General features: G+C 40.0%; 1 protein-coding gene and 1 long non-coding RNA gene across 5 annotated transcripts in view; one reads left to right on the top strand and one right to left on the bottom strand.

The window, feature by feature from the left end:
* rnf144b (ring finger protein 144B) overlaps window positions 1-4,860 on the top strand; it is a 111,235-nt gene extending 106,375 nt beyond the window's left edge. For 3 of the 4 annotated variants that reach the window (XM_062980671.1, XM_008108803.3, XM_003219749.4), the window contains 2 exons: window positions 2,240-2,329; window positions 2,439-3,932. In XM_062980671.1, coding sequence (XP_062836741.1) covers window positions 2,240-2,329; window positions 2,439-2,579 — 231 coding nt within the window. In that variant the 3' untranslated portion in view covers window positions 2,580-3,932. Of the gene's footprint in view, window positions 1-2,239; window positions 2,330-2,438; window positions 3,933-3,975 lie in introns of those variants that run through there. The other variant, XR_010006114.1, reaches the window with a different exon arrangement.
* Window positions 4,861-6,811: 1,951 nt separating this feature from the next.
* Window positions 6,812-8,779, bottom strand: LOC134298972 (uncharacterized). Its single transcript, XR_010006115.1, has 2 exons — window positions 8,675-8,779; window positions 6,812-7,088 (listed from the first exon to the last, which is right to left on the bottom strand). It is a non-coding gene; the product is annotated as an uncharacterized LOC134298972 (long non-coding RNA).
* Window positions 8,780-15,803: the final 7,024 nt, after the last annotated feature.

Raw genomic sequence — 15,803 nt, 5'->3', positions numbered from 1 at the left:
CCTCTCTGTATCTGAATTTGTCTTCAGTCGCAGTGTAAGCATTGTAATGCCTGTCACCATTGAGCCCCCGGTGGTACAATAGGTTAAACCCTTGTGCCAGCAGGACTGCTGACCAACAGGTCAGTGGTTCGAATCCGGGGAGAGCAGGTGAGATCCCTCTGTCAGCTCCAGCTCCCCATGCGGGGACATGAGAGAAGCCTCCCACGAGGCTGGTAAAACATCAAACATCCGGGCATCCCTTGGGCAACGTCCTTGCAGACTGCCAATTCTCTCACACGAGAAGCGTCTTGCAGTTTCTCAAATCGCTCCTGACACACACACACACACACACACACACACACACACACACACAAAACAACCACTGACGGTGTTCCCCATCTATTGTATCAAGTGATTTGTTGCGAATTCCCAACCATTTTCATTTAAGTGAACCAAAATCTCTGTTTCAAGAATCAATACAGATAACACTAAATTTACACACTTCCCTCTTTCTCTGGCAGATTTTAATTTTTAGTATATCCAGTTTATTAAACCCAGCAAATTATGTCTCACTAACTATATTGAAGTAGTTAATAGAAACAGACTGGTTCAAAATTATGATTTACAAAACCTGGCTTGTTCTGCTAACTCCAGATGATTAAAATCACAGTTTAATATTTGAGTGATGCAAGATGTGTCAGTATAGCTAGATCAACATAGTAGCATAAAAGGTAAAGGTAAAGGTTTCCTCTGATGTGAAGTCCAGTCATGTCTGACTCTGGGGGTTGGTGCTCACCTCCATTTCTAAGCCGAAGAGCTGGCGTTGTCCGTAGACACCTCCAAGGTCATGTGGCTGGCATAACTGCATGGAGCGCCGCTACCTTCCTGCTGGAGCAGTAGCCATTGATCTACTCACATTTGCATGTTTTCAAACTGCCTAGGTTGGTAGAAGCTGGAGCTAACAGCGGGCGCTCACTTCGCTCCCGGATTTGAACCTGGGACCTTTTGGTCTGCAAGTTCATCAGCTCAGCGCTTTAACACACTGCGCCACCGGGGGCTCATATTAGCATATCATCACTTTATTAAAATCTGCAGTACTAATATGTGGATCCGGCTATACTGGCACTATTACTTTATATACCATTTGGAGGAAGGGCTTTGATTTGAAAAGTGCTCTTTCTTTGGTTCTCTTCCTGTCTTCAACATGCTGCCCACTCTTTCTGAAGTGGGAAAGCTGCCATGTTGTGTTAAGAGAACATTGACTATCTTGTTACATTACTGCTAATGAGAAATCATTATAGGTCATTTTATGTGCAAACCGTCAATGAATATAGATGCAGAACTGGACGGAGTTCACTGATATGCCAATACCTGCTTCTCTCTAATTCTGCTTCTCAACCCACTCATCTTCCCTCTCCCATCTGGAAGATGGCAAACATAAAGAATCTGGACAGATTTTGTAATCCTTTTCTTTCCCAGCACCTCTTTCAAAAACAAAAAAATCTGCTTTTTCTCCCATCTATGTGAGAATTTGCTTCTCTCCCTCCCTCTCTCCCTCTCTCTCTCTCCCTCGTTACATCTCAGTTTTTAATTCCTTCCCTTTTTCACACTGCACCAAAGTTATGGGTACATTTTGTTTTGGTTCTGTAGTATTTGATCACATTAAATGGAGTTGTGCCAAGAATGCATCTTCCTTTTTTGTTCAGATTCATAGGCTGACATCCCACATTTAAAAGCATATTTTGTTGACTCCCACCACTTGTCTCTTTTATAAAGTGTACTGCCAAACTAGCAGTTTGAAAACATGTGAAAGTTAGTAGATAAATAGGTACTGCTCTGGCGAAAAGGTAACGGCGTTCCATTTAGTCATGCCGGCCACATGCAATGCCGGCTCTTTGGCTTAGAAATGGAGATGAACACCAACCCCCAGAGTTGGACACAACTAGACTGAATGTCAGGGGAAAACCTTTACCTATAATTTCAAAAGGTATCAATTTTATTTTGTCCATGCAAAAGCACCTATGGACATCTATATTATAGGTGCGATATGTCAGTGTGTGACTGCATGGAGCTAGAGGTCTTCCGTTGTTACTGCAGTCCTGGATGATACTGCCTCCCCCAACCTTGTGCCCACCAACTGTGCTTGGAGAGGATGATGGAAGATGTAGTGGAATGTCCTGTTTTTGTAGATTGGCATTCTAAGACTGCCCAGTATATGTATATCAACTACGTACTCAGTACAGTCTATTCTTCTTTCCAGAATGATATCTTCTTAAGGCATTATGACAAAGGTCCTTGCCGAAACAAACTGGGCCATTCCCGTGCCTCTGTTATGTGGAACAGAACACAGGTACAGCAAGAAATCATCCAAGCTTATGTCTATATTAGTTGTATGTTTTGCATGTGCACCCCCACAATTTCCACATTTCTTATTACATCTTTGCTTTTAATTTTTTTAGGTTGTTGGGATTCTTGTAGGCCTGGGTATCATTGCTCTGGTGACCTCACCCCTACTGCTCCTGGCCTCTCCATGCATTATCTGCTGTGTCTGCAAATCCTGCCGAGGGAAGAAAAAGAAACATATCCCATCGACAACTTAAAGCTTTCCACCTGTTATGTATGAACACTTACTTAATCTGTATCAGGGAGAGGACATGAGGGCTCATCTTGGATGCTAGTGCTTTAACAACCAATTCTTCCCTTTGCCAACTTCTGTAAAAAGTGCCTACTGTAACACAGGACACCGTGTTGTTTGCAAGTTGGTACTTCACCAGTGGGTGGAATGTCTGCTCTAGAGGTGGATATTTTGAGGGTCCTTCAGAATGGTCTACAGCTGTTTCAGTCTTGCAGATGAAGATGAAATTCCCCTCACATTCTGGACAGGTATCCATTTTAGAGCACTTTAATTTTATATCTCCCAAAGCAGTACTACCATTAAATGAGGAAATACGAGTAAACAATCAAGTCCGTTTTTCAGAAATCTCTGGTTATTGTAAGTTTTAGCTTTCCAAAGGCTAAGGGAATTTTATTATTTTTAAATGTTAAATTTTTAAATGACAAACCCGAACCTGAAAAGTGAGAAGTAATAGAAATGAAGTATTGTATGTAACAGGATTCTCATTAATACGCATTTTACTAAAAGCCTCAATAACAATGACATGAAGGTATTGCTGCAGAAACCAAGCTCCTCAGGCCAAGCAGGTTTCTTGATATGCCAAACAGCTTTACATTCAAACTCAGGTTAAGTTGTGGATGTAAATTATTTCAAGTGCATTGTAAACCATGAATGTCCAGGTGTGAAGCTGTGGCGTGAGATGTGGCAAGTTATGGTGACTCATGGTGGGGACAACTCCTTGAAATGATGCTCAATTCCTTACTCGATGTAAGAGAAGTGTTGCTGCTCATAACACTAGACAAGAAGAATTTTTTCCTCGGTTGAGCTACCATCCAACTCTACTGTACAATACTGTACTCTCCAGCATTGAATTTCTGCTACCTTGTTCCCTGCCTCAGGCCTCTATACTGCAATGGTGCCAGAGAATTCTGCTTATGACAGTAGGCTGTGTGTTTACTAAAAAGGTGAATATGCGATACTTAAATAAGACCTCTGTAACCATGGAACCCATGTCTGTACTTTACCCATGCCTGGGAAAAAATGGTCTCTCTAGAAATTTGCTAGGTTCTTCAGAACATTCTATGGTATGTTTTTCTGGAAGTTACCATATAGTTGCTTCAGAAGACCTAGAGGTTCCTAGAGAAGTGTCCTTTCTAGGAAGTTGCCAGGTCCTCCCATGTAATTTTATATGTTGGAAATGAAATTGAGCTATTTTAACAGCATTTGGTTGTATTGGCAGTTTCATGTAACCATGGTCCAGCTAGGTCAGCCATGGGCAAACTTTGGCCCTCCAGGTGTTTTGGACTCCAACTCCCACAATTCCTAACAGCCTACTGGCTGTTAGGAATTGTGGGAGTTGAAGTCAAAAAAAAACCCTGGAGGGCCAAAGTTTGCCCATGCCTGAATCAGGTGATCTGCCATGAATTGTGGATTCATATTTTGGCCCCTAATTATTTTTAGATGGTTCTCACTTTGAAATAAATTTGGAAGTATATGAAAACAGTCCATACATTGGCAATCAAAATTTTGGATGCTTAGTTAGGATTTACCATAGAGACTATGATACCAGTAAAACCCTTATTCTACAATTTTCTTTTCATCTTGCATGAGAAGGTTTATACACTGCTGGCCTTTCAGTGAGGATCATTTCATAGATATGCTGTTTTGCGGGAAACCCAATTGATTGTTCTTGTTTGGAGAAGAGAGATAATTGATTTCATGATTTTATATGGGGATCTTAATTTGGAATAAGACAATTAAGTATCAGTGGGAAAGGACAGGAAATAATGCACTAAATAGTGGTATGATTGCAAATGTGTGTTTTGGGTTTTTTTTAAAATGGAAGAACTAGAATAAAGTGGAGGTACCTGTAGCATTCCACGCAAGACTTTCAAATGTAGGACTAAAAAGGATTCACTATTGTATACAAAAGTAAACATTGTCTACTAGTACCTGTTCATTCTTTGGCGTTAATTGGTTTTCAGTTAATATGATGGAGGGCCAAGCTTGTGATCTTTGTAAGATTAATCAGAAACCATTTTCTTTATATTCCAAAGAAAGCAGATGTGTAGGAAGAAACTGAAGTGCTCTTTATAAGTTTTATTTAATGATTCAGCAGTTGAGGGTTTTAAAAATTGAGATGTACTTTACTCTGTATCTTGTTATAATATATATATTTTCAATCTCTGTGGTTTCCTTCTCTTTCTCCACCCCGCTCCAATGTCGTAATATGCAACATGGGCAGAATTAAAAATTTAGAAAAAGCAGTTTGTTTCTGTTTTATCTTCACAAGCCACTTTTAAAACAGATTGTGAACATTTAGAAAAAACCTTTGTTGTCAACAGAGGTCAAGTTAAAGCCATCTGTCATACATTTTAACAATCCTTTGGGAAGGAATGTAGAAAAGGCAGCAGAAAAGAAGCCTGCCTTGAAAAAATGTAAGTTTTGATCCTTTGTGTTTTCAACAGCATAATCTGAGCCTGGAAAAATTACTATTGTGGTTTACAACTCACATCCTAGCTGTGGGATCCAGTGAGCTATGATTCAAAAAGTTAACTTTCCCAAGTTTGGAATCTAGGAAGGGTGAAGAATGATCATCCCATTTTGTTTTCATTATAGCTTTTTACAGGCTGTGGGTAAGTCCCAGTAACTTGCCTTATACCAGTACTTATCTTTTTGGTTGAACAGCAACCCTGAATAAGCCCCCATTTCCTTCCCTCTATAGAACATTAGCTATAACAGCATGTTGGTTTCCTAGGTCAAATATTGCCAGTGATTGTTATGACCACTCTAAATATATCAGGTTCATATACGCATATGACCTTGGCCTAACAATACAAACGAAAGACTTTGAAACAGTTGAAAACCAACTTACCAATGCCTTGGAAGATATCTCTAGCTACTACAAAGATAACCACCTGAAACCTAACCCTGCCAAGACACAAGTGTGTGCTTTCCATCTACATAATCGTAAAGCCAACAGGAAACTGAAGATTACCTGGGAAGGCCAAGAGCATGAACACTGTACCCACCCTAAATATCTCAATGTCACCTTAGACCGAACATTAACATTTAGGAAACACTGCGAACACCAAGCACAAAGTAGCGCACACAATAACATCCTGTGGAAACTTACTAACAGCGCATGGGGTGCAGACCCAAAATTGGTAAGAACATCAGCCTGACCTTGCCTTACTCAACTGCTGAGTATGCCTGCCCCGTCTGGCATAAATCTGCCAATGAAGCAGGTGAATATAGCACTGATTGAGACATGTAGAATAATCACAGAATGTCTTAAACCTATACCTGTTGATAGATTCTATAAGCTAGCTGGCATTGCCCCCCCCCCCCCCCCAATGTGCGATGGGAAGTTGCTGCCAAGTGCAAGAGAAATAAGGTTGAACACTGAAAGCTACCTACTGTATGGCTATCAGCGTCCTCCCAGTAGACTTAAATCAAGGAAAAGTTTTATGAGAACCACAACTCCTCTAAATGTCCCTCCAGCAACAAGAATATCCCCGTGGGCAGCAAAATCAGGCAATCCCAACTGAATGGCCCCCCATGAGGGTCTCCCTCCAGGGCAAAGCAAGAATGGGAAATTTGGAAGTCCCTGGACAGACTCAGAAGTGGAGTGGGGCAGATCAAAAGACAACCTGGCAAAATGGCACAACCTAGAAGAATCTTCCACCTTGTGCGACTGTGGAGCAGAACAAACAACTCAGCATCTGTATGCTTGCCCACAATGCCCTGCCTCATGCACAGAGGAAAGACTGTTTAAAGTTACAGACAATGCAGTCGCTGTTGCCCATTTTTGGTCGAAAACTATTTAGCAGCTTGTGATCCCTTTATTTTATCAGTTTTTAATGTGTCTATTTACTTTAATGCTTTTGACACAAATAAATAAAACCAAATTCCTACCCTGTTACTGGCAACCAAATATCACTTGTGCTTTTATCCTCTATGCTTTTCTATTCTGCATTCTCCTATGATCCCATTTTGACAATTTAGCACAACTTCTGTTCCGACCCTTGTACTATGCTTTCCTTCACCCATGCTATCTAAAGAAATAGTGCCCAAATATGAAACACCATGAAAACCAAAGTCCCATAGTCAAAGACAAACTCCTGCTTTTATCTGGAAAACAGACAGCCAGGGAAATTGTGTTGAATATGTATGTCTTATCTGAATAGAAGATCATCCTGTGCAACTGACCAGGGAGAGAGTATAGCAGCACACTTTTTATTTTCCATCTTAAATAGCAAAGTTACTGGGGAATATTCCCCATTCTTCCCTGTAATAAATATTGTATAGTTTTTTTTCCTGAACTATTTAGATCTATGCACGCAGCTCACTTTCTTGAAACACCTTGTTCTGACACTATATTATCTCACATCCTGCAGTGTTCAGTTTAGTTGACCATACAACACAACTTTGGTTTTGAAGCAGCTGCATATTAGAGAAGAGTTACCATCTGGTTTTTCCTCTCCATTTTGTTCTGTGGACAGAAAGCAAAAAATACATGGGGCTGTAAAAAGTCTGCTGAGAAAAAAATCTTCTGCATCTTAAAAATTACAGAGGAACTCAACCATGTACCCTAGTAAAGCAGCAACTCTGGACTGAGAGAATACTATTTCTGAGCCAATATGTATTTCCAGGGGGGTGGGATCATACTACCTCTCCCATAGCTGGGTTCTGGTTTTACAATATCTTCATTGTGTAGATGTGATTGCATTTTGGGAGTACAATGGCCTAAAATGTTTTGTATTTAAGGAGTATAATGATCTAGAATGTTTTGATATTCAAATATAACACTAAGGACATGTGGGAATTGGAAAGGCCTTTCATTGTATTGTTCATTCATTGTACTGTCAGGGCAGAATCCTAATAATTCTTTGACTGGCAGTCTTTTGAAGAGCATTGCAGGTTTGGCTGATTATGTGAATTGGTTTCTGACTAGATTTTGTTCACTTCCATATTACAAAAATCGCCAAAGAGGACACAAACCTGATTACATTTCATATACTGTACTATTTGAACAGATGTGTACTTTGAAGGGATAACCATAACTAAAATAACACATCTGGAGCTTCCTTGCTGGAACGGCATGAGTTCTAATTTCCCTTTGTTTTGCTTCCTTGCCCATAGTTTTATAGCAGTTACTTTTATGTTAATTTATAAGGGTGGAGTTTAGGGAACCCCTCCTTGTTTTGTGCTTGCTCAACCAGTATCTTAACCAGTTACCTCAACCAGTACCTTAACCAATACTTTCAAACTAGTACCATTAACTAACCAACGGTTAAAGGGCAACTGATTATCGCCTTTGGGTATAGGGTGTCTCAGAGCCCCCTACACCAGAGACTGAGAACAAGGAAAATTATCATCTGTTCTCCTCAGGAAAACAGTCATCTATTCTCCTCAGGAAAACTGTCATTTATTTATTTACTTACTTACTTACTTACTTACTTACAGTATTTATATTCCGCCCTTCTCACCCCGAAGGGGACTCAGGGCAGATCACATTACACATATAAGGCAAACATTCAATGCCTTAACATAGAACAAAGACAAGACAAACACGGGGCTCCGAGCTGGCCTCGAACTCATGACCTCCTAGTCAGAGTGATTCATTGCAGCTGACTGTAGCTGGTTGCTCAACAGCCTGCACCACAGCACAGCCTGTTATCCTCAACTCCTCAGAAACATCCATGTTTGGAAGCTTCAGAATAATTAAATTATCTTTCAAGTTTCAAATATGAACTTCATTGTGGGGAAACCAAGATAGTGGCAGTCATTTTGTTTGCCCTTTTGTCTGAAAAAAGGGGAGCCATTTAGTGTCAGTTAGTTGGCCATGCCCCATTCTGCCTGAAGTAAAAAAGAACCGTTACAGATCATAGACCACCAAAGAATTCTAGAGGCAGGATGTATCTTCAGTCGGTCCCAGAGTTTCAGGCTTTGACAAGCCTTCTCAAGTCAATACTTTACAACTAGGTTGCTCAACCATTACTTTAACCAGTTACCTCAACCAGTTACCTCAACCAGTTACCTCAGCCAGTTACCTCAGCCAGTTACCTCAACCAGTACCTTAACCAATACTTTCAAACCAGTGCCATTCACCAACCAACAGTTAAACAGCAACTAGCCATTCCCCCTTCTGCCTGAGGTAAAAAGAACAGTTGCAAATCATAGACCACTAGGGAATTCTAGAAGCAGGACATGTCTTCAGTCGGTCCCAGAGTTCCAGACTTTGACAAGCCATCTCAAGTCAATACTTTACAACCAGATTGCTCAACCAGGACCTTAACCAGTTACCTCAACCAGTGCCTTAACCAATACTTTCAAACCAGTATCATTCACCAACCAACAGTTAAACAGCAACTGGTTATTGCCTTGGGGTATAGGGTGTCTCAGAGCCTCCTACACCAGAGACTGAAAACAAGGAAAATTGTCATCTATTCTCCTCAGGAAAGCTGTCATCCTCAACTCCTCAGAAACATCTGTGTCTGGAAGCTTCAGAATCATTCAGTTATCTTTCAAGATTTAAATATGAATTTTGTTGTGGGGAAACCAAGTTAGTGCCTGGGTGGAGTTAAACCCAAGTCCTGTTAATAAATCATACTAATGTCCCTAAAAGCAACAACGTGGACATTAATTCTGTGGGGTTCCGTGTTCTTAAAGAAGGCATCCAGCATCCCTCAAGCTGACAGAAAGTTTAGACACGTCAACGCCAAAGTTACCTTAACAGCTTGGGTGTGACTGCATACTTCCTATGCCAAGTACTTACTCATGTTTAAGTTCTGCAGACTTCTTCATTCATGAAGTCGTTTCCGACTCTTCATGACCTCATGGACCAGTCCACGCCAGAGCTTCCTGTTGGCCGTTGCCGCCCCCAGTTCCTTCAAGGTCAAGCCAGTCACTTCAAGGATACCATCCATCCATTTCGCCCTTGGTCGGCCTCTCTTCCTTTTTCCTTCAATTTTCCCCAGCATCATGATCTTTTCCAAGCTTTCCTGTCTTCTCATGATGTGGCCAAAATACTTCATATTTGCCTCTAATATTCTTTCCTCCAGTGAGTAGCCGGGCATTATTTCCTGGAGGATGGACTGGTTGGATCTTCTTGCGGTCCAAGGCACTCTTAGGATTTTCCTCCAGCACCAGAGTTCAAAAGCATCTATTTTTCTTCACTCAGCTTTATGGTCCAGCTCTTGCAACCATAGGTTACTATGGAGAATACCATTGCTTTAACTATGCGGAACTTCGTTGCCAGTGTGATGTCTCTGCTTTCACTATTTTATTGAGGTTGGCCATTACTCTTCTCCCAAGAATATCTCTCTTTTCTACAATTCTTTACCTTTAAGTCAGACTTGGACTTCACAGCCCTTCTAATAGAGGGCTATCTTCTGTAAAGCAGGGCCCACTGCCTGCTAAAGAGGGATGTATATCTGCCTCCATTGCCTCTACTTCTGAATGTGCAAATATTTGACAACCAAAGTAACCAGTTTTCTCCTAACCATTTTTTTACTCTATTGCTGATAAAATGAGGCAATGAGAGGTAATCCTATCTTCGATGAACAGCAGACAGTGAAAAAGGGATGGTGATATTTATGATAATGGGACCGCATGATAACATTCATAATGTGTCAACTGCCGTGCCAATCCCCTAGGGCTCTGTATGTACCACACAAAGTTCAAACTCTTAAAAAAAAAACAGTGTTCACTTCTGTTCTAAGGAAGCTAAAAGTCTGTGACTAATATGAATGGCTGTCATTTATCCTTCAAACAATGTTTTTTAATGATTACGACAACGCACCACTTTTCTCTCAAAGGAGGCCAGGCTTTTCATGATCTCAGAATCACAGTACAAGGCAAAAGCCAATGCAAAAAAAATAGCTGTGGGTAAAATTAACCAAAATTACTGGTTCGTAATTGTATACCACAGTTTTCAGCTGTCAAACTGTTAAAAAATCTTTCCCAAATTGAGCCCTAATTATGGAGTATAAGGCCAAAGGGGACTGAATGGTTGACAATGAGTCTGAGTCATGTAAAACACATTCTGCTAAAGAGGGCAACATCATGGCACCTTTCAGTATTGGTCCAGAAGGAATCTGAAAGGGTGGTTTTGCTGGAACCTTCATTCTCTATTTATAGTTGAGTGTCTTTTCACACTGACGATCTATTGGAATAAACAGCAGTCCTGATCCATTATCATTCACATGACGTTGCATTTTCCTTCGAAGTTGGAAAAATTACTCAGCAACCATAACTATCCATTCTTTCATCATTAGTGCTTTAGTCCAGTTCCACGTTTGACCAAACAATATATTTGCTGCTGTTGTCATATATTGAAGAAGTAATCCATATTTACTCTGTAGTTCTTTATCCATAATGCTCTACATAGACATTTCTGGCAATATTACAAAATCTACCTTGACATTTTTGTTGGCTAACATATCAATCTCAAGCCAGTAACTTTTCATCTTATTAGAAGTCTACCACATATGAAAAAAGGTGCCCTCCTTATCTTGACATTGGTTTGAAATATTCTGGGATATTCTGAAAACGTTTGATAGTTTATTTGGAGTTAGTAAAGACAAAGGTTTTCCCTTGACATTAAGTCTAGTCGTGTCCGACTCTAGGGGTTGGTGCTAATCTCCATTTCTAAGCCAAAGAGCCAGCATTGTCCATAGACATCTCCAAGGTCATATGGCTGGCATGACTGCATGGAGTGCTGTTACTTTCCTGCCGGAGTGGTACCTATTGATCTACTTACATTTTCATGTTTTCAAACTGCTAGGTTGGCAAAAGCTGGGCCTAACAGTGGGAGCTCACTCCGCTCCCCGGATTCGAACTTGCTGACCTTTTGGTTAGTAAGTTCAGCAGCTCAGCAGTTTAATCCACTGCACCATCAGGGGGCCGCTTATTTGGAATTAGATACTGCATACTTACATAGGTTTGCTTTTAAATTACTGCACAAAGTGAGTTTTACATCTTTGAATCACACACTTTGCATATTTCCATATAGGTATTATGCCCCATCTTATCATGTATTTTTTACAGGTTCCACAGACTCCTCTTTTCTCAAAACTTCATGCTGGGAAATTAGCATCAGTTACGTTACTGCTTCTTTTACATCACTAAGTCTTTCCAAGGTGACCACTACTATAGTTTGGAAAGATTGAGGCAGATGAGCTGCACAGGTTCAGACCTTTTTTTAAATAGCATCACCCCTTGTTTCTATTTGCAGGCCTGGATAGATGTGTAGAAAATATTGACTAAAAAGGGGGATGTGCAAGAGTTCTCATCAACAATGATGTATGTGATGTAAGCATTCATCTAAAAACAGATTGGCGAGTGGATATTATTTGGAAAGGGTCCCAGAAATAATTACATTTCTCAAGCCACAAAATACAATTAAAAACCCTCCTTATTAGGATCCCTCTCCCTCTTGCGTGTCCAAATCATTGAGAAGTTTCACTAAACATGGCTCATAGAAAGTCTGACTACTTTGTGTTAATTCCACACCTGAGAAAAATCCTATTTTCTTACTTGGTGCATCATTGGGCAATGTTGCAATTTCACGGCATACCAGCAATCTCTGGTGAAAAACCACACTTAAGTAATAGGAAATTTCATCTTTGACATTTGGCCTGTGATTACTCTTTCGCACCATGCAAGTTGTTAACCCGAGAATGCAACCATCAGATGGTGGGCATTCATGTAAGAATACACCCTGAGAGAAAAAGGATTGGAAAGAGAGTAAGTAGGAGGAACATGGATTCCTTTGTAAAGAAAAGCAACACAATAACATCTTGGGGAAGGGCCAACTCTACCATTAGGCAAAGTGAGTCAGACACCTACTGCAATGTACCTGAACTGACATAAGAGTACAGTAAATTATTGGTTATTTATTCTTTTCCAGTATTCTTATCACCAGGGAAGAGGAAACGTAATGGGATTTTCTGCTTCAGGTGCCAAAACCAGTTAGTTAGACTTGCATACTAGGCATTCTGAATGGGGAAGGATATGCGTATCATTTGTTACCTTCCCAAACAGGAAAAAATGTCTGGACAGCCCTGGCCTGAAGGAATTACAACTTGATTCCATTTTTCTTGTCAATGCCCAGGTATAAAAGAGAGAAGAACAGAAGGAAATTTTCTGTTCAACAATAGGTTCAACATTTTTTTTTGCTTTATATGATTGTTTGTATGGTTGAATGTTTATATTGCTTAGTATATTGTTTAACTTATTATTATGTTTTTATGACATTGAATGTCTGCCCTTTATGCTGCGAACTGCCTTGAATCCCCATGGGGAGACAGGACGGGATATAAATAAAGTTTTACTTACTTAGAAAAGAAAATGGCTTGTTTGCCTTAAATAGTTGTATAGAGGTGGACGTTTTGAAGGCACACCTACCGTATGTCTTGGTTTATCATGAGCCCAGCTTTATTATTGAGCACAGTGGGGCAGTCAATCTAAGGTGCAAGAATAGAGTGAAATTGATTTATGCTATATGTTTACCCCCAGAGGGAGACACTGAATGGATTTTCTGTCTCTGGATGAAAAATTAGGGAAGTGAAACTCTTTCAATCTCAATTTGAGTATCTCCAAATCCCACCTGCATTTCCCTCCTAGCCTTGTTTAATATTGGGTTGTGAGACTTTATGTTTTGTTCTCACACTGAAAACTGTGCAAGTCTGAAACACATTTCCTAATTTAATTGTTTATTTACATAGTTTACGTAATTTATGTGATTTCTCTGCTGTTGAAAGTGTGTTTCTGTACATTTTTCTAATGATGTAACCTTTTACAATAAGCACTCATTGGGTGCATTTTATTCCTAAATACATTCTTCTTAGCCTCACAAATGTGTAGGCACTTGAGGTTAGGTGCACATTTCCTTTCAACAAGTCTCAGAGGAGGTACAATAATATTATATCTTCGCGACTGCATCTTTCCCTACGAACCTGTGCGATCTCTAAGACCTTCTGGGGAGGCTCTTCTCTCACTTCCTCCCCCTTCGCAAACGCGGTTGGTGGGGACGTGGGAGAGGGCCTTCTCTGTGGTGGCTCCCTGGCTCTGGAATTCCCTCCCCAGGGAGATTAGGTTAGCACCGACCCTCGCTGTCTTCCGGAAGCAGTTAAAAACATGGCTGTTCTGTCGTGCATTCGACTAGACAAGTCCATTGTAACCTGGCCCATACCCTTATTTAAATTGCCCTGTCCCTTTATAGTATGATTTCCATTCCAGATTTATCTTCCTTACCTGTTTTGTCTGTTTGATGTGTGTTCTATTTTGACATAGACACTTCCTTCATCAGTTTGATTGTCCCCCATACTGTTGTCCTATATTGGACTTTTAATACCTTCGATGATTGTTTTAATATTTTTGCTTCAAATTATGTTTATTTATACTATGATCTGTCTAATTAGTTTTGTTTTAATGTGATGCTTGATGTCTTAACTGTTGATTTTATGATGTTATGCAATTTGCTGGGCTTGGCCTCGTGAGAGCCACTCCGAGTCCCCGTTGGGGAGATGGAGGCGGCATATAAAAATAAAATTATTATTATTATTATTATTATTATTATTATTATTATTATTATTATTATTATTATTTCATGTCAGGAGCAACTTGAGAAACTACAAGTCACTTCCGGCATGAGAGAATTGGCTGTCTGCAAGGACGTTACCCAGGGGATGCCCGGATGTTTTTGATGTTTTTATCATCCTTGTGGGAGGCTTCTCTCATGTCCCCGCATGGAGCTGGAACTAATAGAGGGAGCTCATCCGCGCTCTCCCTGGGTGGGATTCGAACCTGGCAGCTTTCAGATCAGCAACCCAACCTTCAAGTCACAAGGCTTTAATCCACTATGCCACCGGGGGCTCCATCATCATCATCATCATCATCATCATCATCATCATCATCATCATCATCATCATCATTATTATTTACAGAAAGAAACAGAAACAAAATCTATGACAAATAACATGTCTTTGCATTGATTCTGATGACATCTACACTTCCATATAATGCACTTTGAAACAACATTATATGCCCAGGGTAGACTAGATTTATATCACGCAGCTTAAGTATAGATGGGGGCCACTGTTTAAATTATTCTTGCATTCAGCGAGATAATGTAAAAAGTTTAATTGGCACCTGTTTTGTGGATGTGTCTCACCATACCCAATACAAGAGCAAAGCTGAAATCCTTTCCTTCTCTGCTGCAGTCCTAACCCCCCTTCATTTGCAGCTTTTGGGGGGGTGATATTTTGTTCATTTCATGACAATGGTACATTACCAAGTCTGTGTTCAGTCCATGAAATTTTGCATTCTGCAAGGCACATGAGGCTCTTAAAAACAGTGCTTTTTATTTCTGCTGACTGAGAGGTATCTAGGATGTGTTGCAAGTTTGGAAAATGGAAATCAAAAGTGACAAGGAAGCATATCAGATGACCTGCAAATAGTCTGGATGCCCCTTTTAGTACCACTTAACATGGTCCAGATGATTTTACATATGGATTTTACGGTGTCCCGCTCCCCCTCCCCAATATCATAGACAAATTCTCCAGCTTTAAAAAAATCTCATCATCTAAAAGTCTGTGTCTGAAGTCAATGTGTGGTGTGTAATTTAATCCAAAGATTAAAAGGGTCTCATTTATCACATTTGAACAGTTCAATATGTTTATGCTCTGGAATATGTGAAGACACTGTAAGGCTTTTGGGACAATGCCTATTAAACATCAGATTAGGTTATGATTTTACAAATTAAGCAAAACATCATGTTATACAACAAATTTGACAGAAAAAGTAGTTCAATATGCAGTAATGTTATGTTGTAATTATTGTATTTATGAATTTAGCACCAACATATCACGATATATTAAAAACATTGACTACAAAAATGGCTTGGATTATCCAGAGGCTTGGATAAGTGAGGCTTGGATAAGTGAGACTCTACTGTACAACTTTCTATAGCATTACCCGAATTTGAAGTCTAGGGTCTTTGTGCCACCAAGTGGTGGCATAGTATAAATTCAGGCAGAGTTCCCCCCCCCCTTTTTTTTTTGCTTTCTATCTATTCCACTGTGTCCAAAAAACAATAAGAACATGCAAGGATCCCTGAAGGGTGCCAGCATCTTATATGAAATAATGTATTGTTTTGAATGATTTTGTTCATATGGATTCTCATTTTCCATTTGCTTTAAAA

This window comes from Anolis carolinensis, chromosome 4, assembly GCF_035594765.1.
Source record: "Anolis carolinensis isolate JA03-04 chromosome 4, rAnoCar3.1.pri, whole genome shotgun sequence".
Classification (NCBI taxonomy): domain Eukaryota; kingdom Metazoa; phylum Chordata; class Lepidosauria; order Squamata; family Dactyloidae; genus Anolis; species Anolis carolinensis.
Note: the sequence above shows the minus strand (reverse complement) of the source record. Positions and strands in the feature narration are given on the sequence as shown.